The 24,676-nt window shown below is 43.4% G+C and overlaps 1 protein-coding gene across 3 annotated transcripts in view; it reads left to right on the plus strand.

The window, feature by feature from the left end:
- BMS1 (BMS1 ribosome biogenesis factor) overlaps nucleotides 1-23,937 on the plus strand; it is a 94,615-nt gene extending 70,678 nt beyond the window's left edge. For all 3 annotated transcript variants that reach the window (XM_069753105.1, XM_069753107.1, XM_069753106.1), the window contains 6 exons: nucleotides 5,327-5,385; nucleotides 15,376-15,498; nucleotides 20,927-21,074; nucleotides 21,638-21,813; nucleotides 21,920-22,081; nucleotides 23,493-23,937. In XM_069753105.1, coding sequence (XP_069609206.1) covers nucleotides 5,327-5,385; nucleotides 15,376-15,498; nucleotides 20,927-21,074; nucleotides 21,638-21,813; nucleotides 21,920-22,081; nucleotides 23,493-23,717 — 893 coding nt within the window. In that variant the 3' untranslated portion in view covers nucleotides 23,718-23,937. The remainder of the gene's footprint in view (nucleotides 1-5,326; nucleotides 5,386-15,375; nucleotides 15,499-20,926; nucleotides 21,075-21,637; nucleotides 21,814-21,919; nucleotides 22,082-23,492) is intronic.
- Nucleotides 23,938-24,676: the final 739 nt, after the last annotated feature.

Raw genomic sequence — 24,676 nt, forward strand, 5'->3', positions numbered from 1 at the left:
AGTCAGCTTACCAGCACAAGTGTGTATCCTCCCAGTTACAAACCAACGCCTCTCAGGGATAAGGGTGAGACAGCCACAACAGAGAATCCAAAAGGAAAAGGACATCCAGAGATAGGCAAACGTTGCTAAAATTTTTTACATTTTATTCCAAGCAGATCGTTTGGCCAAAATATTCTCTCCAGCACTGTATTTTATACTTAGAAATAAGATGTCATGACATCATGAATTAGACACAAGCCGAAACGCGTTGATCTTGTTTCATAAGTGTAATACAGTGCTGGACAGAATATGTTGGCTTAATGATTTTATCTGCTTCGAATAAAATTTAAAAAAATTTTAGCCACCTTTTCCCTTCACTGGATTTCCTTTTCCTAAAGAATAAAGTCGCCTTATCACATGGTGAAATATGTAAAATGGCGTAAAAAAGGGACAATTCCTGAATTACCGTACCTTTTATTTTTTCATTCTCTTTCTCAAAAATTGAAATAAAAAGCAAATAAATAATGTTATGCACCCCCTAATGGCACCAAGAAAAACTTCATCTCCCTCAAAAAACAAGCCCCTACTCTGATCTGTTTGTCAATGGAAGGAATGGCGGTTGTCCATGTTCTAGTGAGACTGGAACAGCAACATAGCTCTCTCCCTCCCCCCCAAAGAGAAAAAACGAACCAAAAAAAAAAACTGTAAAATCCTACCAACTGACCCCTCTTTTGAGCCCCTCAGTGTGAACAAACAACATCTAATGTCATGTATGGCACTGCCCCAGACGGAGGGATTCACTTAAAGGGGTTCTTCTCGTCTCTAATCATTGATCATAAATCCACTGGATAGTTCTTCAGTAAGAGATCAGTAGGGGTCTGACACAAGCACACCCACCCCATCAGCTGAAACCTGCAGCGGCTGGATCCAGGTGGTCTACTGGCAGAACACAGTAGCCCCGCACATTTCTTAGTAGACCAGTACTGAGTTTTATCTGTCATTGAAGTGACTGTACTACAGTATTTGTGCATCAGCCACCAAGCAATGTACGGCGTTTGTGTATATAGCCCGTACATCACTTAGGCTAGCTGCGCAGTGTGTCCTGCCTTCCGAGCATATGCACCCAACAGTGTCCACAAAAGAACTGGGAGGCTTGGACTTAGTTCAGGTCGCTGCCGGAGTAGTTTTAGCTGATCCCGAATGTCAAACTTCCATCAATCTTATATTGGGACGAGTCGGACAACCATTTTAGCCATCTATGCGGCACATGTCTCCAGAAGTACAAGCTGGGAATTATGTATTGTTCTGTGTGAGTATTGCCCCCCCCACAGATTTTATGTTGACTACTTTCTATGGATAGCTTATCAATATTATGTCTAAGCAACAACTTAACCATCTCCTGACACATAATATACTATCATTACCGTCTTTGATGCAGGCTCAAGAGCTAAGCCTGCACCCTTCCCAACAGATGATGATTTACCATTTAACAGCAGCGAATGGAGCTTGGCTGTGTTAACCACATACCGTAAATGCCACGGTCAATCTCTGATATTGGCATTTAAAGCTCATTGTCCTGAGTAGCACACTTCTCCATGAAGGATGCTGTTCTGTTGGCATGGCAGTCAGGGGTCTTTTGAAAACGCCATACTTGCCATGACTGTCCTTGTGTGGCATTCCTGCCTAGGAGAACATGACTTTTAAAAGCGGCGAATGGAGCTTGGAGATATTGCCTCATAGTGACAGTGGTTAGAATTGTAAAAAGTGGCCTGGTCAGGAAGGTGAAAACCGGTTTCAGCTTGAAGGGGTTAAAATTGGGAATATCAAAAATAAATGGGTTTGACATCCTGCTCTACCGAAAGAAAATAGTAAAACCAAAAACACTCAGTTTGAAAAAATGTTGCAGTAATCCGCAAGTGCTAGTAAAAGATGTAAAAAACAGGGTATTTGGTTGATACGTTTTTTGCAAAAAATGTATACTAAGCTGCTCTACCAATCTTCACGGTATACCCTTATCAGAGCAGTCCTAACTAATGTATGCAATCCCTATCTGATGTATTTAAAAACCTGATCATCTGTATATAACCTGTGTGAACAGGGTTCAGAGAGGAAAAATCCATGTGTGCATACAGGGTAGAACAGCTTTTGTGCAGATAGCCCAAGAGGAGTGGTGGAACTCCCCAGTCTTGTAGACACAAGAGAACAATTATGGAAACAGGAACACATGGGCTACTTGCACAGTGAACAAGTCTGTATGATCATGTTCACACACCACCAAGAAACCTGAAGACACAAAAGAGAATAGTAAAACCAAAAACACTCAGTTTGAAAAAATGTTGCAGTAATCCGCAAGTGCTAGTAAAAGATGTAAAACACAGGGTATTTGGTTGATACGTTTTTTGCAAAAAATGTATACTAAGCTGCTCTACCAAGCAGCTTAGTATACATTTTTTGCAAAAAACGTATCAACCAAATACCCTGTTTTTTACATCTTTTACTAGCACTTGCGGATTACTGCAACATTTTTTCAAACTGAGTGTTTTTGGTTTTACTATTCTCTTTTGTGTCTTCAGGTTTCTTGGTGGTGTGTGAACATGATCATACAGACTTGTTCACTGTGCAAGTAGCCCATGTGTTCCTGTTTCCATCCTGCTCTACCGGCGGTTTTTTTTTTAACCCCTTCATGGACTGGAGGATTTTTTGTTTTTCGTCTTTTGCTCCCCTTCATCCCAAATCCATAACATTTTTTACTTTCGGTCAATATGGCCATGTGAGAGCTTAGTTTTTGTGAGACAAGTTGTACTTTTGAAAGACATCATTGGTTTTAAAATATAATGTACTGGAAAACAGGAAAAAAATTCCAAGTGTGGTGGAATTGCAGAAAAAGTACAATTCCACAGTTCTTTATTTTTTTTACCATGTTCACTAAATGCTAAAACTGACCTGACATAATGATTCTCAGGTCATTACGAGGTCACAGACAACAAACACACAAAAAGTGCCATTTTCCGAGACCTGTGGGGTATCCATATTTCATTATCTCGGGTTGGGTGAGAGCTTATTTTTTGCGCCCCAAGCTGACGTTTTTATTGATAGCATTTTGGTGTAGAGACATTCTTTTGATCGCCTGTTCTAGCGTTTTTTTTTTGCCCCTGTTGTGCCTTTTGGTAATTGGCTTAATGTATTTCCCGGCGTATAAGATGACTTTTTGACCCCTAAAAATTGTCCCAAAAGTCGGGGGTCGTCTTATACGCCGGGTACGGCGTGTGCAGGGAGCGATCCTGCATGTCGGCGTGTGGTTCCCAGGGTCTGGAGGAGAGGAAACTCTCCTTCAAGCCCTGGGATCCATATTCATGTAAAAAATAAAGAATAAAAATAAAAAACATGGATATACTCACCCTCGGACGGCCCCTGGCTCACAGCGCTGCTAGCGTCTGCCTCTGTTCCTTAGGAATGCAGTGAGTGAAGGACCTTCAATGACGTCGCGGTCACATGAGCGGTCGTGTGACTGGTCACCTGACAGCGACGTCATCGAAGGTCCTTCGATGCATTTGCATATTTCCCATAAGGGATGGGGGCAGTGTTCTGGATCACTGCGTTGAGAAACACGTGATGGTGTCTCCGCGGTGTTGGATGTTTTGGTCTCCCCGAGGTCATTCATCTGTACCTTCACAGCCTTTTACTAGGCACTGCTCCTAATAGCCAGTTTCCTACTCCACACTGATGAGGGGCAAAAAACCCCGAAACAGCTGTCTGTGGATGGATACCATGCTTGGCATAGGTGGTTTTCCTTTATTGGATGTTTTCCTTTATTGGATGCTGCCCTTCCCGTGGTTGTTCCTTCCCGGGGAAAGGCCTGGCTATTCATTGCTTGCGTTGAGAAACACGTGATGGTGTCTCCGCAGCTTACTTTACATCCACTTGTATCTCTGTCCCTGTATGCTCCCGCTCTATAGTTATTATATTATTTTGAACATGATTATGTATTTTTGATATTGTGTATTAATAAAAATGTATTTTTTAACCCGCGTTTGGGAATGAGTTTTCCTTCTTTGGTGTAGATTGTAGTTTTTCTTTTCTTCCCGGAGGGTTTTTTTGACAGCAGGATTGAATGATTTTTTTTTTTTTGGTGTCATACATACAGGTGGTGATCAGATCGTATGCGTGCAGTAGAAATGCTCACTTGCGAAGACAACTATAGAGGTCTGCTGGACACCTCTGGTTGTCATGACAACCCATCGGTGACCCATGATCACGTGACGGGGTTGCCGATGGGCGGGATATCCAGCGCGCTTCCGGTAAGCGCTAGTTAAATGCTGCTGTCAGAGATTGACAGCATCATTTAACAGGTTAACAACCGCGGACGGATTGCGATTCCACGTGCTGCTGTTGGCACAGATCAGCTGTGGTGGGAAAGATGTGGGCTCAGCTCTGGAGCCCACATCAAAGAAAGGGATTCCGACGTGGGCGTATTATTACGCACCAAATTTGGAAAGGGGTTAAAAAATAGAGTTGCGCAAAATTGTTCGAGTCCCTGCTTATTCGGCAAGCTATAGAACTTATCGAATAAGCTGCAGAAGGAACCCGGCATCCTGGAGAGCAGCGACTGGTCAGCTGTTTGGCTCCGCAGCTGCACATGTCGCGGCTGTGTGACAGTCATGACACATGCATGGATGGAGAGCCTGTTTGTTTTGCTTTCCATGCATGTGTTGTGACTGTCACACCGTCGCGACACATGCAGCTGCAGAGCCGAATAGCTGATCAGCCGGAACGCTCCAGGAAGCCGGGTTTCCTCTGAAGCCTATCCGGTAAGCACTATAGCTTGCCGAATAAGCAGGGTCTCGAGCAAATTCGCTCAACTGTGCTAAAAACGCTGCCAAATCGGATAGCAGCGTTTTTGCACTTATTTCTTTCAGCTCTTTTGCAGCATTTTTCACCCATAGAAAGCAATGACATACTACAGTTTTAAAAAAACGTAGCAGTTTTTCAAATAAGTCCTGAAGAAAAAGTGAGATTTCTGGTATCTCTAAGCTTTTGCTGTAAAAATCAACTTTTAATCTGCATGAATAAATGCAGCAAAAACACAATGTGCGAACATAGGGAAAAATAACATTGCCGAAAAACTAATCATATGTACCGTATTTACACTGGAAGAAAATCTTAAAAGGAGAGAATTTGGTCATGGAGACGCTGATATAGACACTCCCCTCAAACTGAAGCTTGTGTCTCAGAGCTGTCCATTGGTAATCATTGTAGCTGGAAAAAGTCAAAGCAGTATAACTAATGCTGGTATCTTACACTGATGCTATGTATACCTAAAAATGTCACTTTTCTTTTCCCTATATAGGACCCATCACTCCTCAAGGAACTGGCTTCCTCGCTGTTCAGTCTGTTAGCACCACCACAGTAAGTTACCATGGAAGCCCCACAATGTAAATTTACTCTGTATCAATCAAATACATCAATAGTGACAATGATTTAAACACTGAAACCATCCTTCTTTAGGGCTTTTTATTTTCTACATTTAAAGGGTTTGTCTAGGTATATAAAATACATGACCTATACTTATTATAGATCATCAATGTCAGATCAATCGGGATCCATTACCCAACACCCTCACCGATCAGCTGTTGGTATCTCTGGCACTGGAAGGATGTAAACATTGAAAATACCTGAACAGCACAGCTCTTATCATTGTGTACCGGTAGCTTTCAATAGCTGAAGATCCGCTTTTATTTTGGAGGATAAACAAAACAGCCTAACAGCTGCGCCTTTGTGGTGTTGAGTTTTGCCACCCCCCACTCAGATTTGATGGCTACTTTCTACGGATAAATTATCAATATTATGTGTCCAAGCAACACCTTTAACCCTCTCCTGACACATGACATACTATACTTACCATCTTTGATGCAGGCTCAGGAGCTAATCCTGCACCTTTCCCAATAGATGATGGTTGTGTTAAACAGCCAGCATCTACTATTTAATAGCAGCAAATGGAGCTTGGCTCTGTTAACCACACAAATGCCATTGTCCATCTTTAATATTGCCATTTAAAGCTCATTGTCCTGGTGGGCGCTGTTCCATATGGGGATGCTGTAGGGTTGCCATGGCAGTCAGGGGTGTTTTGAAAACACCATACTTGCCATAACTGTCCTTGTGTGGCCTTCCTGCGTAGGAGAACATGACTTTTACTATATACTACAATACAGTACTATAACAGTATATACAAGCGATCTGACAATTGATGGTTCAAGTCCCTTAACGACCACCAATATGTATTAAAACGGCAGCCTTTATGGGGTAGTAGTCTCTCATTGCCATTTTTAAATCTGCCATCTGGAATAGGATTATAGCGCCCCAAGCGTCTGAAAATCTCCGGGTATTCAGCTGTGAAGAGTAGCTGAGACCCTGAGGAACATGATTGGGGCAGTTTTTTCCAGTCCCTGAAAAAAAAAAAAGTGACTATCTAATGTTATCAAATTCTGTTAGTTTCTTTTGGGTTCCAAATCCTCACTATACCCCTGGATAAAATCCTTGAGGGGTATCGTTTCCAATATGCGGTCACTTGTGGGAAGTTTCCACTGTTTAGGCACATGAGAGGCTCTCCAAATGCGACATGACGTCCATTATCGATTCCAGCTTTTTTCGTGTTCAAAAAGTGCTCCTTCCCTTCTGAGCCCTGCCCCTGTGCCCAAATAGTAATTTTTCCCTCACATATGGGGTATCTGCATACTCACGATAAATTGCACAACAAATTTGAGGGTCCATTTTCTCCTGTTATCCTTGTGAAAGTAAAAAATTTGGGGATAAAGAAAAATATTTTTGGAAAAAAAGGTAAATATTCATTTTTATTTTTCTTCCACATTCCATTAATTCCCGTGAAGCATCTAAAGGGTTAATAATCTTCTTGACTGTGGTTTTGAGCAGGTGCCGTTTTTTAGAATGGTCACTTTTGGGTATTTTCTGTCATATAGACCCCCTAAGTCACTTCACATGTGAGGTGGTTCCTTGGTTTAGTAAGTTTTATTGGAAAATTGAGAAATTGCTGGTCAATTTTGAACCCTTATAACTTCATAACAAAATATAAAATATGTTTTAAAAATGGTGTTGATGTAAAGTAGACATGTGGGAAATGTTATTTATTAACTATTTTGTGTGGTATAACTATCTGTGTTAAGGGCATAACAATGTAAAGTTTGGTAAATTGTGAAAATTTTGCCAAATTTTCAATATTTTCATAAATATAAGCAAATCATGTGGACCAAAATTTTACCACTAACATAAAGTACAATATGTTACCAAAAACAATCAATCTCAGAATCAGTGGGATCTGTTGAAGCTTTCCAGAGTTATTACCACATAGGGTGACACTGGTCAGATTCAAGAAATTTGGCCTGGTCATTAAGCTCAAAATAAGCTCTCACTAAGAAATTTAAAAAAAAAAAAAAGTTAGAGACCTAAAAAAAAAATCACCACCTTTCCCCCATTAAGAATAAAGAAATAACAAATTAAAGAAAAAAAATCTGGTCTGCCAAAACGACGTAAAGAGAGGAAAAAAAATGGAAAGGCCAGAATATTTGGAATTAGACGCAAGCCCTTAAAGGGAATGTCACCCCAATTTTTGCCTATAAGCTAAGGCCACCACTATCAGGGGCTTATCTACAGCATTCTGTCCCGGACCGGTCCGATGGGTGTCGCGATCCAGGTCTGGCGCCTCCCATCTTCTTACGATGACGTCCTCTTCTTGTCTTCATGCTCCGACATACTTTGTCTGCCCTGTTGAGGGCAGAGCAAAGTACTGCAGTGCGCAGGCGTCGGGAAAGGTCAGAGAGGCCCTGCGCACTGCAGTACTTGGCTCTTCCAGCAACAGGGCAGATAAAGTATGTCGGAGCATGAAGACAAGAAGAGGACGTCATCGTAAGAAGATGGGAGGCGCCGGACCCGGATCGTGACACCCCTCACACCGGACCGCCTCTGGGTGAGTATAATATAGCCGTTTTTTCTTTTCTTGCAGGATACATCGGGGGCTTATCTACAGCATTACAGAATTCTGTAGATAAGCCCCTGATGGCGGTGACCTTAGCTTATAGGCGAAAAATGGGGTGACAGATTCCCTTAAAGTGTAACATTCATTTTCATTTATATTTCACAAATCAATAGTACCCATGAAAATCTGAAACGATGTATCTAATCAGAGAAATTTGCTGTGTTAATCAGACAGCATCAACCTTTTAAGTAGCGAGTGGAGAATCTTATCAGTAACAACTGTCATCTCCAGTCTCGGTAAAGTAAAAATCTGTCTACGTTGAAAACTGATTTTACCCATGAATTTAGAGTTTTGAGATTGAAAGAGCATTCCTGGTGGAGAAAGAAACAGATTTCTCTGAGATATATTACAAAGTTGCTTATGTTGATTTGTACTATTAATTTATGAAATATAAATTAAAACTTATTCTTCAAACCATCCACTACCTCTGACATACTTGTATTTCAAAAGTGTTGTCCCTGCAAGCCCACATCTTTCCCTGTACTTGATGGCTGACTAAATCAGCCATCAAGTGCCTTTAACAGCCATGAGTGGATTGGTGCTCAGCTCACAGCTGTTAGCAAGTTAAATCTCACTGTCAATCATCGACAGCGGGATTTCACACAAGCCGTCCATAAGTGTGTCATTCATACCACCCGTGATGGTTTGTCCTGACAGCCGGGGGTCTGCTGATGACCCCTGTCCCAGTCATTATGAATCTCCTATGAAGGGCCAGCGTCCGCAAGATATCTTGATTTTAGTTATACATAGCAGGATTGTCGCACTGCTATGTGTAGCAAAGCGGATCGGATGATCGCAGGTTCAAGTCTCCTAAGGGGACTACTTAAATTTACTAAAAAGTGAAACTATGAAAACAAATTTAAAAAACACAAGTTCAATCACCCCCCCCAGAATTATGGTTTATGACAGCTGCAACATTGCAATAAGAAGTGATTAAAACATCATATCTACCCAAAATGGTATCTGTAAAAACATCAACTTGGGGTGTAAAAAATCTGCCATCTCACAGCCCCAGATCCCGAAAATGGGAACGCTATGGGTCTCAAAATATGGCAACAACATTTTTTTTTTTCGCCACCTTAGTACCAAAAGAAACAAAACAAGTAAACCTATACATGTTTGGTATTGGCATACTCGTACTGACCTGGAACATCATATCGCCTGGTCACTTTTACCATATAGTGAACATGGTAAATCCAAAAAAACAATTGTGAGATTGAACTTTTTTCTCCTTCGCCTCATTGGGGGACACAGACCGTGGGGTGTTATGCTGCTGCCAATAGGAGGCTGACACTAAGTGATACAAAAAAAGTTAGCTCCTCCCCTGCAGTATACACCCTCCTGCTGGCTCTCAGCTAACCAGTTCTTGCTTAGTGTCTGTAGGAGGCAAATGGGTCTGTTTCAGACCCCAACGTTTTTATTTTATTTATTTATTTTTTTTTGCATTAAAGGAGCACATCGACTCTACATCAGTACCCGGGTAAGGAAGTACCTGGTCTCCCTGGTCTTAAAGGCATATGGCCAGTATTCCCTGGTCTTAAAGGCATATGGCCAGTATTCCCTGGTCTTAAAGGCGCATGACCAGTATTCCCTGGTCTTAAAGGCGCATGACCAGTATTCCCAGTCTTAAAGGCGCATGACCAGTATTCCCTGGTCTTAAAGGCGCATGACCAGTATTCCCTGGTCTTAAAAGCGCATGACCAGTATTCCCTGGTCTTAAAGGCGCATGACCAGTATTCCCAGTCTTAAAGGCGCATGACCAGTATTCCCTGGTCTTAAAAGCGCATGACCAGTATTCCCTGGTCTTAAAGGCGCATGACCAGTATTCCCAGTCTTAAAGGCGCATGACCAGTATTCCCTGGTCTTAAAGGCGCATGACCAGTATTCCCAGTCTTAAAAGCGCATGACCAGTATTCCCTGGTCTTAAAGGCGCATGACCAGTATTCCCAGTCTTAAAGGCGCATGACCAGTATTCCCTGGTCTTAAAGGCGCATGACCAGTATTCCCAGTCTTAAAGGCGCATGACCAGTATTCCCTGGTCTTAAAGGCGCATGACCAGTATTCCCTGGTCTTAAAAGCGCATGACCAGTATTCCCTGGTCTTAAAGGCGCATGACCAGTATTCCCTGGTCTTAAAAGCGCATGACCAGTATTCCCTGGTCTTAAAGGCGCATGACCAGTATTCCCTGGTCTTAAAGGCGCATGACCAGTATTCCCAGTCTTAAAGGCGCATGACCAGTATTCCCTGGTCTTAAAGGCGCATGACCAGTATTCCCTGGTCTTAAAAGCGCATGACCAGTATTCCCTGGTCTTAAAGGCGCATGACCAGTATTCCCAGTCTTAAAGGCGCATGACCAGTATTCCCTGGTCTTAAAGCGCATGACCAGTATTCCCTGGTCTTAAAAGCGCATGACCAGTATTCCCTGGTCTTAAAGGCGCATGACCAGTATTCCCAGTCTTAAAGGCGCATGACCAGTATTCCCTGGTCTTAAAGGCGCATGACCAGTATTCCCAGTCTTAAAAGCGCATGACCAGTATTCCCTGGTCTTAAAGGCGCATGACCAGTATTCCCAGTCTTAAAGGCGCATGACCAGTATTCCCTGGTCTTAAAGGCGCATGACCAGTATTCCCAGTCTTAAAGGCGCATGACCAGTATTCCCTGGTCTTAAAGGCGCATGACCAGTATTCCCTGGTCTTAAAAGCGCATGACCAGTATTCCCTGGTCTTAAAGGCGCATGACCAGTATTCCCTGGTCTTAAAAGCGCATGACCAGTATTCCCTGGTCTTAAAGGCGCATGACCAGTATTCTCTGGTCTTAAAGGTGCATGACCAGTATTCCCTGGTCTTAAAGGTGCATGACCAGTATTCTCTGGTCTTAAAGGTGCATGACCAGTATTCTCTGGTCTTAAAGGTGCATGACCAGTATTCTCTGGTCTTAAAGGTGCATGACCAGTATTCTCTGGTCTTAAAGGTGCATGACCAGTATTCTCTGACTTAAAGGTGCATGACCAGTATTCCCTGGTCTTAAAGGTGCAGGACCAGTATTCCCTGGTCTTAAAGGTGCAGGACCAGTATTCCCTGGTCTTAAAGGCGCATGACCAGTATTCCCCGGTCTTAAAGGTGCATAGCCAGTATTCCCCGATCTTAAAGGCGCATGACCAGTATTCCCTGGTCTTAAAGGCGCATGACCAATATTCTCTGTTCTTAAAGGCGCATGACCAGTATTCCCTGGTCTTAAAGGCGTATGACCAGTATTTCCTGGTCTTAAAGGTGCATGACCAGTATTCCCTGGTCTTAAAGGCGCTTGATCAGTCCGAGGAGCCCTCCGCCGCCGAACCCAGCTTTATCCTCTAGTTCTCCTCAGTGGACTTCTTCACTGACCAATCCATGGTTCTCTGACCAAGAGATTGAATCCCTCTGTGTTTGGAGTGCTCGCAGGACCAATATACAGGGTCCCTATCCTACATGGGAGCCGTCGGCTAGCAGGGGCCGCAAGTATTCTAGAAACATGCAGGCGTCTAGAAACATACAGGCATCTAGAAAACGGAAGTTTTTCGTTTCCTGCTCCCTCACCAATGATTTGATGACAACAAGGCTCTGAATATGGATTGGATATTGCCTGAGCTTGCCAGAGCTTCAGAGACTAAACTCACTCGAGAGCATTTGCCATTCAATTCGGATAAGCGATTCACTGGATAGAAGCCTCTACGTGGGATGCCATGCCTGGCCTGTTTTTTAAGGGCGACGGGTCCTTTAAAGGGCACCGATCTCCCCACACCATCAACAGACGAGCACACGGAGTGTCGTCTCCATGTTTCCTCTTCTGCATCCAGGCCTAACGCCAGACAACCTGTCCTGTCCACCTGGAGACCTGTACTCTGTGGACATATAGAGGCACCCTTTTTGGCGTACGAGCTCCCCCCTCTGCATCACCACTATTTAGTGGATGATGCAAGAAGGCGGACAATTCCTCTCCACTTCCCTGTTAAGAGGTTGATGGATCGAGGGTTCCTAATTTTTATCTCTGCACCGTGAAAAGAGGAGATGGCAAGAGACTATGACCTGCTGGATGCAGCCGCACATTCTGCCATGGGGCAGATTAACCGGGTAGAATCTCCTGTGGTATACCTACCAGTATCCCTACCTGATGGGTCATCAATTAAAAATACCACGGACTGTCAGATAGCAAATCTGGTTCGTGCCGACCTGCGGCTTCGGGTCCAGCGCTCTATCCTCCCTAGCGGCCGCATGGATTGCTAGAGCAATGGTCTCCTGGCTGGAGACCTTAACTACCTTGATTCACACCAGCAACAACTGGCCAATCAAATCCTTTGAGCGGGAGACTGACAAAGGATTGTATAAGGATTGTCCAGCACAGTCTAGATCTAAGGGATCTTGGTTCCAAACAGGGGAACGAAAAGTAAGATCGACCCTGGACCTCAAACTTCTAACAACCTTTGACATGGTCCTCCTTCTTTGGATGGAGTTCCTCCGCTCAGCCATTACTTCAACAGAAAAAGGTGCAGTTTCCGGCATCCATCGACATTCGGGTTGCTTGCCCTCTGCAAAAATTCCTTCGTCTTTCCATTCGTCAGCAGCATTTTCAAGTCACAACCTTGTCCTTCGGCCTTGCTTCCGCACCCAGAGTGTTCGCACGGGTCATGGCAGATGTCATGTTTCTTTTGCACTCTAGAGGCGTGCTCGTCCTGCCCTGTTTGGTCTGTCTAGCCGCCCTTCCAGGACTACGCTGAGTCATCTATATCTCTTGCGATACCTTCTCTCCTGGGCTGGCAGCTACACTTAGACAAGTTCTCCTCATTTCCAGACCAGCAGATATCCTTTTTGAGGATGATCCTGCACACTTCTAGAAGGATGGTAATTCTTCCTCGAGACAAGGTCATGGCCCTTCAACAGGGAGCTTGCGCAAGGAGAGTTCTGAGGACTTGATTACTCACCCCCTCATTTCATTCGATTTGCTAAGAGAGTTCTGAGGAAAAATGGTGACGACAATGGAAGCGGTTTCCTTCGCTCCGCTCGTTTTCAGCAAGTCAAACAGACTTTCAGACAATAGTCTCTGAGCTCCTTCTTCATCCAGGGCCTTTCTCCCGGTTCAATGGCTATTAGTAACTACCAATGCCAGTCTTCTTCTCCTCATCATTGTTCTGGAGATCCGAACGGTAGTCTTACAGCAGGTCCACTGCCTTCTGGTGGGTCACCCTATCCGAATTCAATTGGATAATGCCACGGCGGTGCCTTACGTCAGTCATCTAGCAGGTACCCACGGTCAGGCGCCATGACCGAGGTACCTCACTTTCTCTGATGGGCCAAAGTCTATTATTCGGTGATCTCGGCAGTATATATCCCAGAAGTAGAACTCTGAACGGCAAACAAATTCAGCCGTCAGGGTTCCGCCTCAAGTCAGTGGGAACTTCACCCCGAAGTCTTCCATCAGATCTGTCCTTACTGGAGCTCTCCAGTTGTAGGTGGGATGACATGCAGACTGAAGGCCAATGTACTCGAGTTCGTGGTTCGGCCTCGAGATCCAAGAGCCATCGCTCTCCATGCTCTGGTTCTGCCGTGGTACCAGTTTCCATAACTCCCCTTCCACTGCTTCCGAAAGCCTTTCGGAAGCAGAAAGGTGCCCCAGTGATCCTCAGAGATCCGCACTGACCACGTCCGTTTTTTGTTTGCGGAGCTAGTATCTTCTCGCCTTATCGCAGCACAACTGCAAGTAGGGACTTTCTCACAGGGAGTTTTCACACGTAGTTCTTCCCTATCGCATACCGTTAGATCATTGGGACCTTATTATTCCTAGGAGCCTTACAGTAGGCTCCTTTTTCATCCGGGCAGACTTTACTATCAGGGAAAGTCGTCCCGTTCTCCTCTGCGATATTCTCACTCTGACGAGTCTTCGGAGCTAGCTTCTCTGCTCTTTCAGACTTTTTTCCCTTATTACCTTCGAGGCAAGGTTGTCCTCAGGCCATCTCCATCCCTTGTTACCAAGGTGGTACTGTATTACCACTGTTATGAGGGCTTAGTTCTTCCCTCATCTCTTTTGGCTCCAGTCCACAAAATGGAATAAGATCCCCCATATTCTGGACGAAGTGAGTGCTCTGAGTAGGTACGTCTTGAGGACGGCGTCCTTCTGAAGGTTGGACGTTTTATTTGGGCTTCCTGACGGTAGAGGAAGGCTTCCTGACATTTTCAGGAAGGGTTTAGCCGTTTCATCGACCATGATAACATGGTGAATTCTTTTCGCCATCCAGGATTCCTTCCGTGCTAGATGTCAGCCTATCTCCCTGTCTATCAAGGGTCCTAGGCACCAGGCGTCAGCAAGGCACGCCTGCAAGCTTGCGGATTCGTCCAGTCCGCATGCATTCTTGAAGCACTATAATTCCCACACTTCCACAGATGTGAGTCTGGGCAGGCGGACTCTGCAGGCCGCGGTGGCGCACTTGTAAGTAGCGGTTACACAGGGCCTGATCTATTGTTGTCCCCACCCAGGGACTGCTTTGGGACGTCCCACAGTCTGTGTCCCCCAATGAGACGAAGGAGAAATAGGGATTTTTGTGTACTCACCGCAAAATCCTTTTCTCCGAGCCATTCATTGGGGGACACAGCTCCCACCCTGTTATTAGCTTATGCTTGTTTTTTTTAGAATATGACATGCTATACGCTCATATATTGTTATTGATCTCCTACTGCTTTTGCACCGAACTGGTTAGCTGAGAGCCAGCAGGGGGGTGTATACTGCAGGGGAGGAGCTAACTTTTTTTGTATCACTTAGTGTCAGCCTCCTATTGGCAGCAGCATACACCCCACGGTCTGTGTCCCCCAATGAATGGCTCGGAGAAAAGGATTTTACGGTGAGTACACAAAAATCCCTATGTTTGCAATTTCAACAAACTTGGAATTTGTTTCCCCTTTTGCAGTACATTTATATAGTAACATGAATACTGTCTCTCAAAAGTCTAACTCGTGCCACAAAAAACAAGCCCTCTTATGCCTATATTGGGGAAAAGGGTTAAGTGGCCAAAATTAAGTGCCAGCATTGACTTTTGTGTCTATTGGTCTTTACTAGTGATGAGTGAGTATACTCGTGGCTAGGGTGGTCTCCGAGTATTTGTTACTGCATGTGGGGATTCCCTAGCAACCAGGCAACCACCGCATGTACTCAGGCTGGCTAGCAGCCGTAAATCATGCAGCTGCGTCAACAAAAACGAAATCTCCGAGCAGTCACAAATGCTCGGAGCCCACCCGAGCAACGAGTGTACTCGCTCATCACTAGTCTTTGCATCTACTGTAACTTAGTTTGCATACTAATATACTTTTCTTACTGTTCTCTCTCAGGCAGACTTTCGCATTGCAGCTACTGGTGTTGTCTTGGATTTAGACAAATCCATCACAGTGGTTAAAAAGTTAAAACTGATTGGCTACCCTTGCAAAATCTACAAAAATACAGCCTTCATTAAGGTAATGATGCTTTGCACATTTCTATTAAACGTATTGAGCAGTTTATGAATGTTTATTATATAGGCCTATATTTTGTTTACTAATGCAGTAAAGTATCTGAAAAAGACCATACCTGAGGATCCTGAATTTCTGGTGACTAGTGGTAAGCAAACATGCTTGGATAAGGTGTTATCGGAGCATGCTCTCATGCTAATAGTGACTTTGGCATGCTTGAAAAATATGTTTGAGTCCCTGCTGCTGTTAGACAGCCACAACACATGCAGGGATTGACTAACAAACAGGCAGTCGCTCCATGTGTTGAGCCTGTCTAACAGCCACGAGACATGCAGCCGCAGGATCTCGAACATATTATTCAAGCTCGCCAAAGTCATTCGGTTAGCTCTGAGTGTGTTCATATAACACCTTATCCGAGCATGTTCGCTCATCCCTACTGGTGACAGATTTTCATTTTCTAAGTAAACTGGCACGAGACCCCCAATTATGTCCAGTTTTGGGTGGACATCATAGAGGTATTGTTGAAAGTTTTGGACTGTTGTTTTTACTTTAACCCCTTTCTGCCATCAGACGTACTATTTTGTCCGATGGCAGAACTCCCGCTGTGATGCGGGCTCCGGCGGTGAGCCCGCATTAAAGTCGGGACATGTCACCTGTTTTGAACAGCTGACATGTGCGCGCGCAATAGGCGCTGGCGGAATCGCGATCAGCCCTCACCTATTAACTAGTTAAATTCCGTTGACAAATTCATGTGGCCGGAAATGTGATCACCGGTGACCCTCGTCACATGATCGAGGGTCATTGGTGTGTTGGCATGACAGCCAGAGGTCTCCTGCAGACCTCTATGGTTGTTGATTCCAGATTGCTGTGCGCGCCACCCTGTGATCGGCGCTCATAGCAATGTAGTAATTCAGCTACATAGATGTGATCTGAGCATCGCCCCTATGTAGCAGAGACAATCAGGCTATGCCAGCTTCTAGCCTTCCATGGAGGCTATTGAAGCATGGCAAAAGTTTTAAAAAAAAGTTTTTAAAAATATGAAAGAAAAAAAAAAAATAAAGTTCAAATTGCCCCCTTTTTGCCCCATTGAAAGTGAAACAATAAAAAAAATCAAACATACACATATTTGATATCGCCGCGTTCAGAATCACCCAATCTATCAATTAAAAAAAAAAAAAAGAACTAACCTGATCGTTAAACGGCTTAGTGAGAAAAAAATTAAAAATGCCAGAATTACGGGGGTTTTTTTGGTCGCCGCAACATTGCATTAAAATGCAATAACGGGCAATCAAGAAGAACGTATCTGCACCAAAATGGTATAATTAAAAACGTCAGCTTGGCGCGCAAATAATAAGCCCTCACCTAACCCGAGATCCCGAAAAATGGAGACGCTACAGGTCTTGGAAAATTGCGCAATTTTTTATTTATTTTTATTTATTTTTTTTTAGCAGTGTATGGAATTTTTTTTGACCACTTACGGTAGATAAAAAAATAATTTAGACATGTTTGGTGTCTATGAACTCGTAATGACCTGGAGAATCATAATGGCAGGTCAGTTTTAGCCTTTAGTGAACCTAGCAAAAAAGCCAAACAAAAAACAAGTGTGGTATTGCACTTTTTTTGCAATCTCACCGTACTTGGAATTATTTTTCCATTTTCTAGTACACGACATGGTAAAACCAATGTTGCCATTCAAAAGTACAGTTCGTTCCACAAAAAAAAGCCCTCACATGGCCATATTGACAGAAAAATAAAAAAGTTATGGCTCCGGGAAGGAGGCGAGCGAAAAACGAAAACGCAAAACCGAAAAAAGCTCCCGGTGTTAAGGGGTTAAAAATGTACACACCCCTGGTAAGCCTAGCCCTCTACCCTGATAGAGCACTGTTTCCATTTCAAAAAAGCAGCTGATGGAGGAGCTGGTCACCTGTTCTGCCTATTATTTATTTCAGGCTAATTTTGTGGAAATATGCTTCCCACGTGCTAGCGTACAGATGGCTAGGACCCCCCCGCAGGGTCAGATAAAAGCTTCGTATTGAGGTGACCAGTGCTTGTACAGTTCCTGGATGTCTGTGAACTTGGTGTACATGCATTGTTTCTATGCAATTGGAATGAGGTTATAAATTCCGTATGGACACATCCAGTAACATGCCCTCTGTCAGCCATTTTCAGTAAATAATCTCACTCCACAACTTAACAAAAAAAATGGTCTTGCTTTTTCTTTTTAATATTGATGTATTTGAAAGTATAATAAAGGGCATCCCATATTGAATAATAATGGCAACATTCACAGAGAGGGGAGCACTATAAAAATGATCACAACCAGTATAGAAGTTGTGTGCTGTCGGCTCTACTAAGACCATTACCCATTACACACAGTGCCCATTGCATACCACAGTGATTTCGTATTTGTATATATTCACTACTGGACAATAAACTACTGTCAGATTGGTCTGTAAGTATGTGCACCATTTGGAAGGAGATACACCATATGAGTCTCACTCTTAGTTAAGTGCGAGTAGGTAAGTGTATGGTATACAGATGAGAAATAACATGCCCATAGTGCCCTGTACTCCGGCGTGCCTTCCTGTAAATATCATGGTTTCTATGTACCACGTTGGCTTATTTAATCTTTGGCCAAGAGTCCTTGTTGCACTGCTTATTATTACAGTATTCAAACAGTGCAGGGTTCCTAGAAAGAAATTGGCCAGTTACCTTATTTCACATATTTGTAAATCCTATCCATAAAGCGGCCAATCATTTTATTCCTCTTTATGCTCTTTAACCCCTTAACGACTGCCGATGCGCCTTTTAACGGCGTAGGTAAGGGTACTTAAACCACAGCGCCATTATTTAAAGGTGTATAGCGCCCCCCAGAGTCTAATTTTCTCTGGGGTCAGCCGAGACATGATTTGGGTCGGTTTTTACCGACCCTCACATTGCGATTGCCGTTATTAACCGTATAACTGCGACCGCAAAAAAAAAAAAACGCGATTTGCCATTTCATTTTTTTGTTTTTTGATGTGATTGCACATCAGAGGACAGAGAAATATGGTCTCCGGTTGCCCCTGATACTTACCAGTATCTCCCTGTGTCACTGGGTCCTCCTGCTTTCCCCTACAGGCGCTGGTGTCTTCTTCCGGTAAGAAAATGGCGGGTGCATGCTCGGTGCTTCCTCCAAGATCTGCCGGCCGGCACCCGGCAACAATAGGAAGATTTTTCCTATTGTTTCATTTTGGTCACTGTGATAGACCCTATCACAGTGATCAAAATAAAAAAAAAATGTAAATAAACCCCCCTTTATAACGCCCTTAGCTAGGGAAAAATAATATGTATTTCTATTTCCCATTATGGTTAGAGTTGGCCTAAAGTTAGGATTGGGATTGGGGTTGGAGTTGGGGTTGGAGTTGGGGTTGGAGTTGGGGTTGGGGTTGGAGTTGGGGTTGGAGTTGGGGTTGGGGTTGGGGTTGGAGTTGGAGTTGGGGTTGGGGTTGAGATTAGGGTTGTGGGTAGGGTTGGAGTTAGAATTGGGGGTTTCCACTGTTTTGGCACATCAGGGGGTCTCCAAGCACGACATGGCGCCACCATTGATTCCAGCCAATTTTGCGTTCAAAAAGTCAAATGGTGCTACCTTCCTTCTGAGCTCTGCCGTGCGCCAAAACAGTGGTTTACCCCCAAATATGGGGCATCAGCATACTTAGGACAAATTGGACAACAACTTTTAGGGTCCAATTTCTCCTGTAACCCTTGGGAAAATAAAAAACTGGGGGCTAAAAAATAATTTTTGTGAAAAAAATAAAAAAAAGGGGCTCTGCAAACGCAGCATGACGCCCGCAGACCACTCCATCAAAGTCTGCATTTTAAAACGTCACTACTTCCCTTCCAGGCTCTGCCATGCGCCCAAACTGGGGTTTCCCGCCACATATGGGGTATTGGCGTGCTCAGGACAAATTGCACAACAACTTTGGTGGTCTAATTTCTCCTGTTAACCTTGTAGAAATAAAAATTGGGGGGCGAAAAGATCATTTTTGTGGAAAAAATATGATTTTTTTATTTTCACGGCTCTACGTTATAAACTTCTGTGAAGCACTTGGGGGTTCAAGTGCCCACCATACATCAAGATAAGTTCCTTAAAGGGAACCTGTCACCTGAATTTGGCGGGACCAGTTTTGGGTCATATGGGCGGAGTTTTCGGGTGTTTGATTCACCCTTTCCTTACCTGCTGGCTGCATGCTGGCCGAAATATTGGATTGAAGTTCATTCTCTGTCTTCCATAGTACTCGCCTGCGCAAGGTAAGATTACTTTGCGCAGGCGTGTACTACGGAGGACAGAGAATGAACTTCAATCCAATATTTCGGCCAGCATGCAGCCAGCAGGTAAGGAAAGGGTGAATCAAACATCCGAAAACTCCGCCCCTATGACCGAAAACCGGTCCCGCCAAATTCAGGTGACAGGTTCCCTTTAAGAAGTCTAGTTTCCAAAATGGTGTCACTTGTGGGGGGTTTCCACTGTTTAGGCACATCAGGGGCTCTCCAAGCGCAACATGGCGTCCGATCTCAATTCCAGGCAATTCTGCATTGAAAAAGTCAAACGGCGCTCCTTGTCTTTCAAGCTCTGCCGTGTGCCCAAACAGTGGTTTACCCCACATATGGGTATCGGCGCATTCAGGAGAAATTGCACAACAAATATTATAGTTCATTTTCTCTTTTTACATTTGTGAAATTAAAAAATTTGGTTCTGAAGTAAAATGTTTGTAAAAACAAAATTTAAATGTTAATTTTTTCCTTTCACATTGCTTCAGTTCCTGTGAAGCATGTTACAGGTTAATAAACTTCTTGAATGTGGTTTTGAGCACCTTGAGGGGTGCAGTTTTTAGAATGGTGTCAATTTGGTGTATTTTCTGTCATGTACACCCCTCAAAGTGACTTTTAAATGTGAGATGGTTCCCCCCCCCCCAAAAAAAAAAAAGATTTTGTTTCCAAAATTGTGTTGATGTAAAGTAAATATGTGGGAAATGTTATTTATTAACTATTTTGTGTGACATACTTCTCTGATTTAAGGGCATAAAAATTCAAAGTTTGAAAATTGCAAAATGTAAAAAATTTTCGCCATATTTCATTTTTTTTCAGAAATAAGCGCAAGTAATATTGAAGAAATTTTACCACTAACATGGAGTGTAATATGCCATGAAAAGACAATTTCAGAATCAGCGGGATCCGTTAAAGCGTTCCAGAGTTATAACCTCATTAAGTGACAGTGGTCAGAATTGTAAAAATTGGCCTGGTCATTAGGCTGCAAATTGGCTCCGTCACTAAGGGGTTAATTGATACACACCATCATAGTCATGGAGTATAGGGAGAAGATAGTGCATGATAATGGATGGTTACATTTACTCTCTACATATTGATTTTTATACTTGTCTTGCTCTTTCTTCAGGGAATGTTTTCTTCCGTCTTGGAAGTGGCCAAATTTGAAGGAGCATCAGTACGAACAGTTAGTGGTATCCGTGGGCAGATCAAGAAAGCATTACGAACGCCTGAAGGCGGATTTAGAGCAACATTTGAAGACAAACTCTTAATGAGCGGTAATTAACCTGCCAAGATGGTATAGCTGTCTCTAGAAAACGCAAGCGCTTTTTACATTGCACGATGAGGGCATCTGGAGAATGCATAGAGAGTTCAAACAAATATGTGCATCATATACTTTATACTTTACATTACTGCGGTATTCTTCCAGGGAAGTATTGCTTTGTGGAGTCTGTCTTCAACAAATCTGTCAGTAGACCATCAAACGGCTTCAGTGTGTATGTTGGATCAGTATTATTACTACCAGAAGCAGTATGCTTTCACCTACTGCTCATACTACACTTGTCTATATCAGAGCTCCCACTTGTTTCTGCACTTGTCACATGTGATCAGGGTTTTGTTTTCAACTATTGAAATGTTTCCACTATTTGGCAGTATGCAGAGGACTTTACTGTGCTGAGGAAGTCGAGTATAAAGTATCTAAGAAAGTTTTGTGATCCAGTGAATTTGCTTTCCTCGTACAAATTGAGAGCCCCTGCACTTGGAAGAGCCACTGTAATGGGACATCTATTTTCTTCATCTGGTAAATGTATTGAAAGAGACTCCTGCTGTTCCTTCGTAGATATCGTATTTCTGCGCTCCTGGTACCCGGTGACTGTTCCCATCTTCTATAACCCTGTGACTTCACTGCTGAAACCTGTGGGCCAGAAAGAGTCATGGACTGGTATGAAAACTGTGGGTCAATTACGGCACGAGCTTGGCATCAAGCCGGTGCAACGCAAAGATTCCCTGTATAAGGTACCTATAAAATCTCTAGTAGCCCTGCTGCTGGAAGTGATGTGTGTATTCAAGTATCATTTCTTAATCATTTGCTTTTTCACATAAATATGTTACTTTGTTACAGCCCATCTCGAGGATTGAAAGACATTTTAATCCGCTCCATATCCCGAAAGCTTTGCAAAAAGCACTGCCATTTAAGAGCAAGCCCAAAATGATGGAAAAGAAGAGTAAGGTGACAAGGGACAAGGTGCGACCTGCTGTTATCCGAGAACCTCATGAAAGAAAGGTGAGTGTTACTCTGGTTTAGGCTGCCTTGGTTGCAATTTTTGTTTTTTTTTCTTCCCCAAGATTTGTACAAAACTTCTAAGCGACAGGCTGATAATCCTTGTACTCGTGTTATTCTCCTATTTACTATGCTATGTCTTTATTAGGTTTAGTGTTCTCTTAATGTCTTACTGGCATAACATACATTTACGTCAGGCCCTCTTCTGTGATGTACGCTCAGGAATTGAGTTTCACCATTGCCTGCAAACACTGGCTGTGTTGTTCAGCCATCACCTGCCTCTACCAGCAGCTTCTCTTAAACATTTAAATGTAACTGCCATTTTCTTACAGCAGCATTTAAAGAGAAACTCAGTCGATTCATTTTGCTGCTGCCAAATCACGAGCATCATTAATCGGAACCTGGTTGAACAATTTCAGATCCAGCAAGGGGCCGCACGATACTAGACTAGACTAGTTTCAGCTTTTGGTTCCCTGTACTGCTCTAGTTGATTAACAGGTCTCCAATTTATGTACAAAGGGAGAGTCCTGTCAATCACATGGGTCAGTGTAGGGAGAAGCTGCATCTTTAAAGGGAACCTGTCACCAGGTTTGGCCGATAAAAGATACGGCCATCAGCTTTCAGGGCTTATATACAGCACTCTATAATGCTGTATATCTGCCCCCAACCTGACCTGCAGGACAAGAAAAATAACTTTTATTATACTCACCTGCGGAATGGTCCGGTCTGATGGGCGTCTTGGTCCAGTGCCTCCCTTCTTTTTGCAATGCCGTTCTCCTGCTTGCTTCGTGAGGATGACTAACTTCTCTGCCCTGATGAGGGCAGAGCAAAGTACTGCAGTGTGAGGTGCCAGGAAAGGTCCACCCCGTCATCGTGTGGATGACGAAGGGACGCGTCATCCACATGAAGCAAGCAGGACGACAGGGATCGTAAGAAGATAGGAGGGGCTGGACCAAGACCAGCGACGCCCATCGAACCGGACCGCAGGTGAGTATAATAAAAGTTATTTTTCTTCTCTTACAGGTCGGGTTGGGGGCAGATATACAGCATTATAGAATGCTGTGTATCAGCCCTGAAAGGTGGTGGCCGTATTTCTTATTGGCCAAACTTGGTGACAGGTTCCCTTTAAACTATTTTCTTGGAGACCCTGCAGTTCGTGCGACAATTGTACAGCCAGGCTCTAAATTGATTGACTGGTTTCCTTAAAAGCTTGTGGACAGAGTGGGGCATGACATTCCACACGCCCATCGCCTTATCCCCCTGCAAATGCGACAGGTTGCTATAGCAGTGTAGAATCACATTGTCAGTAAAGGGTTATATAATTTAGTTGAAGAAGTTGGACAATGTCTAGTTGTCAGAAATGCACTTTATTTGGCTTAATCTTAACTAGTGTCTTTTCTTTTGGCCCCCACAGATAATGGCCCTTCTCACAGCTCTAGGCACAGTGAATAATTATAAGAAACAGAAGGCCAAGACAAAGCAAAAGCAACAGCGAAAGGAGTTTCTACATCACAAAGCAAAGGAAGAAGACGAGAAGCTGAAGAGACAAAAAGAGATCAGGAAAAAGCTCTTCCGTGCAATTGGACAAAAAGAGAAAAAGAAACTAAAGTCAAGTCTCAAAGGCGCAGCACCTAATTGAAAATGTCTGTATAGTGTACCAAGCTGTGGAAATGTCAGCCTAGTTATTGAACATTTTACCTAATTCTCAGAAATCTTTAACTCTTGGTAGCATTGTGGACAAAGTCTTTATTTAAAATTGTAATTATTTTAACTGATATTTTTTGAAACCCAATATGTTTTTATATATTGGGAACATAATATTTGTATACATGAAATATAGAATCTCAGTCTTTAAATGATTCTTGATGTTGTCTTGGATGAATTGTGCTGTATATAGTGCGGGGAGCCATAACTTTTAAAGTCACTTGAACCGCAATGAGAGAAAGCATCCTCTCTACCTCTTGTATTCATTCTTCTCTCATCTATGGAAACCAGTAAATGCAGACATGCTGGGTTATGGGTCAGTCGTTACAGTACATACCTTTTGAGTTCATTATTATTACATCTTCAATCCATAGGATATTACATTTGTGTAAAAACCATGACGCATTGTTCATAACATTATACAAATGACTGTCCACCTCTGCAGCAATCCCGCTTTAATTTTCACAATGCATCACAAGTAAATTAACCTTTCAAATAATATTAAAGCACCATTGCAGCGGTTTTGTTTGCTTTTTTTTTCTATTTCAACGCTAGAGTGGTGCAATTACTCTTTCCTTGGCCTAGTCTTATACTTTCCAGCCGCCGTCTTAAAGGGAACCTGTCACCCCGTTTTTTGAGATATAAATACTGTTAAATAGGGCCTGCGCTGTGTGTTACTATAGTGTATGTAGTGTACCCCGATTCCCCATGTATGCTGAGAAATAACTTACCAAAGTCGCCGTTTTCGCCTGTCAATCAGGCTGGTCAGGTCGGGAGGGCGTGTTCACAGCGCTGGTTCTTCCTCAGCTTTACGTTGGTGGCGTAGTGGTGTCCGCATGTTGAGGTGACTAATCCACTGTGGGCACGTGAACAAGCAGCGCGCGATCTGCGCTG

This window comes from Ranitomeya imitator, chromosome 2 (assembly GCF_032444005.1).
Source record: "Ranitomeya imitator isolate aRanImi1 chromosome 2, aRanImi1.pri, whole genome shotgun sequence".
In the NCBI taxonomy this organism is placed as follows: Eukaryota; Metazoa; Chordata; class Amphibia; order Anura; family Dendrobatidae; genus Ranitomeya; species Ranitomeya imitator.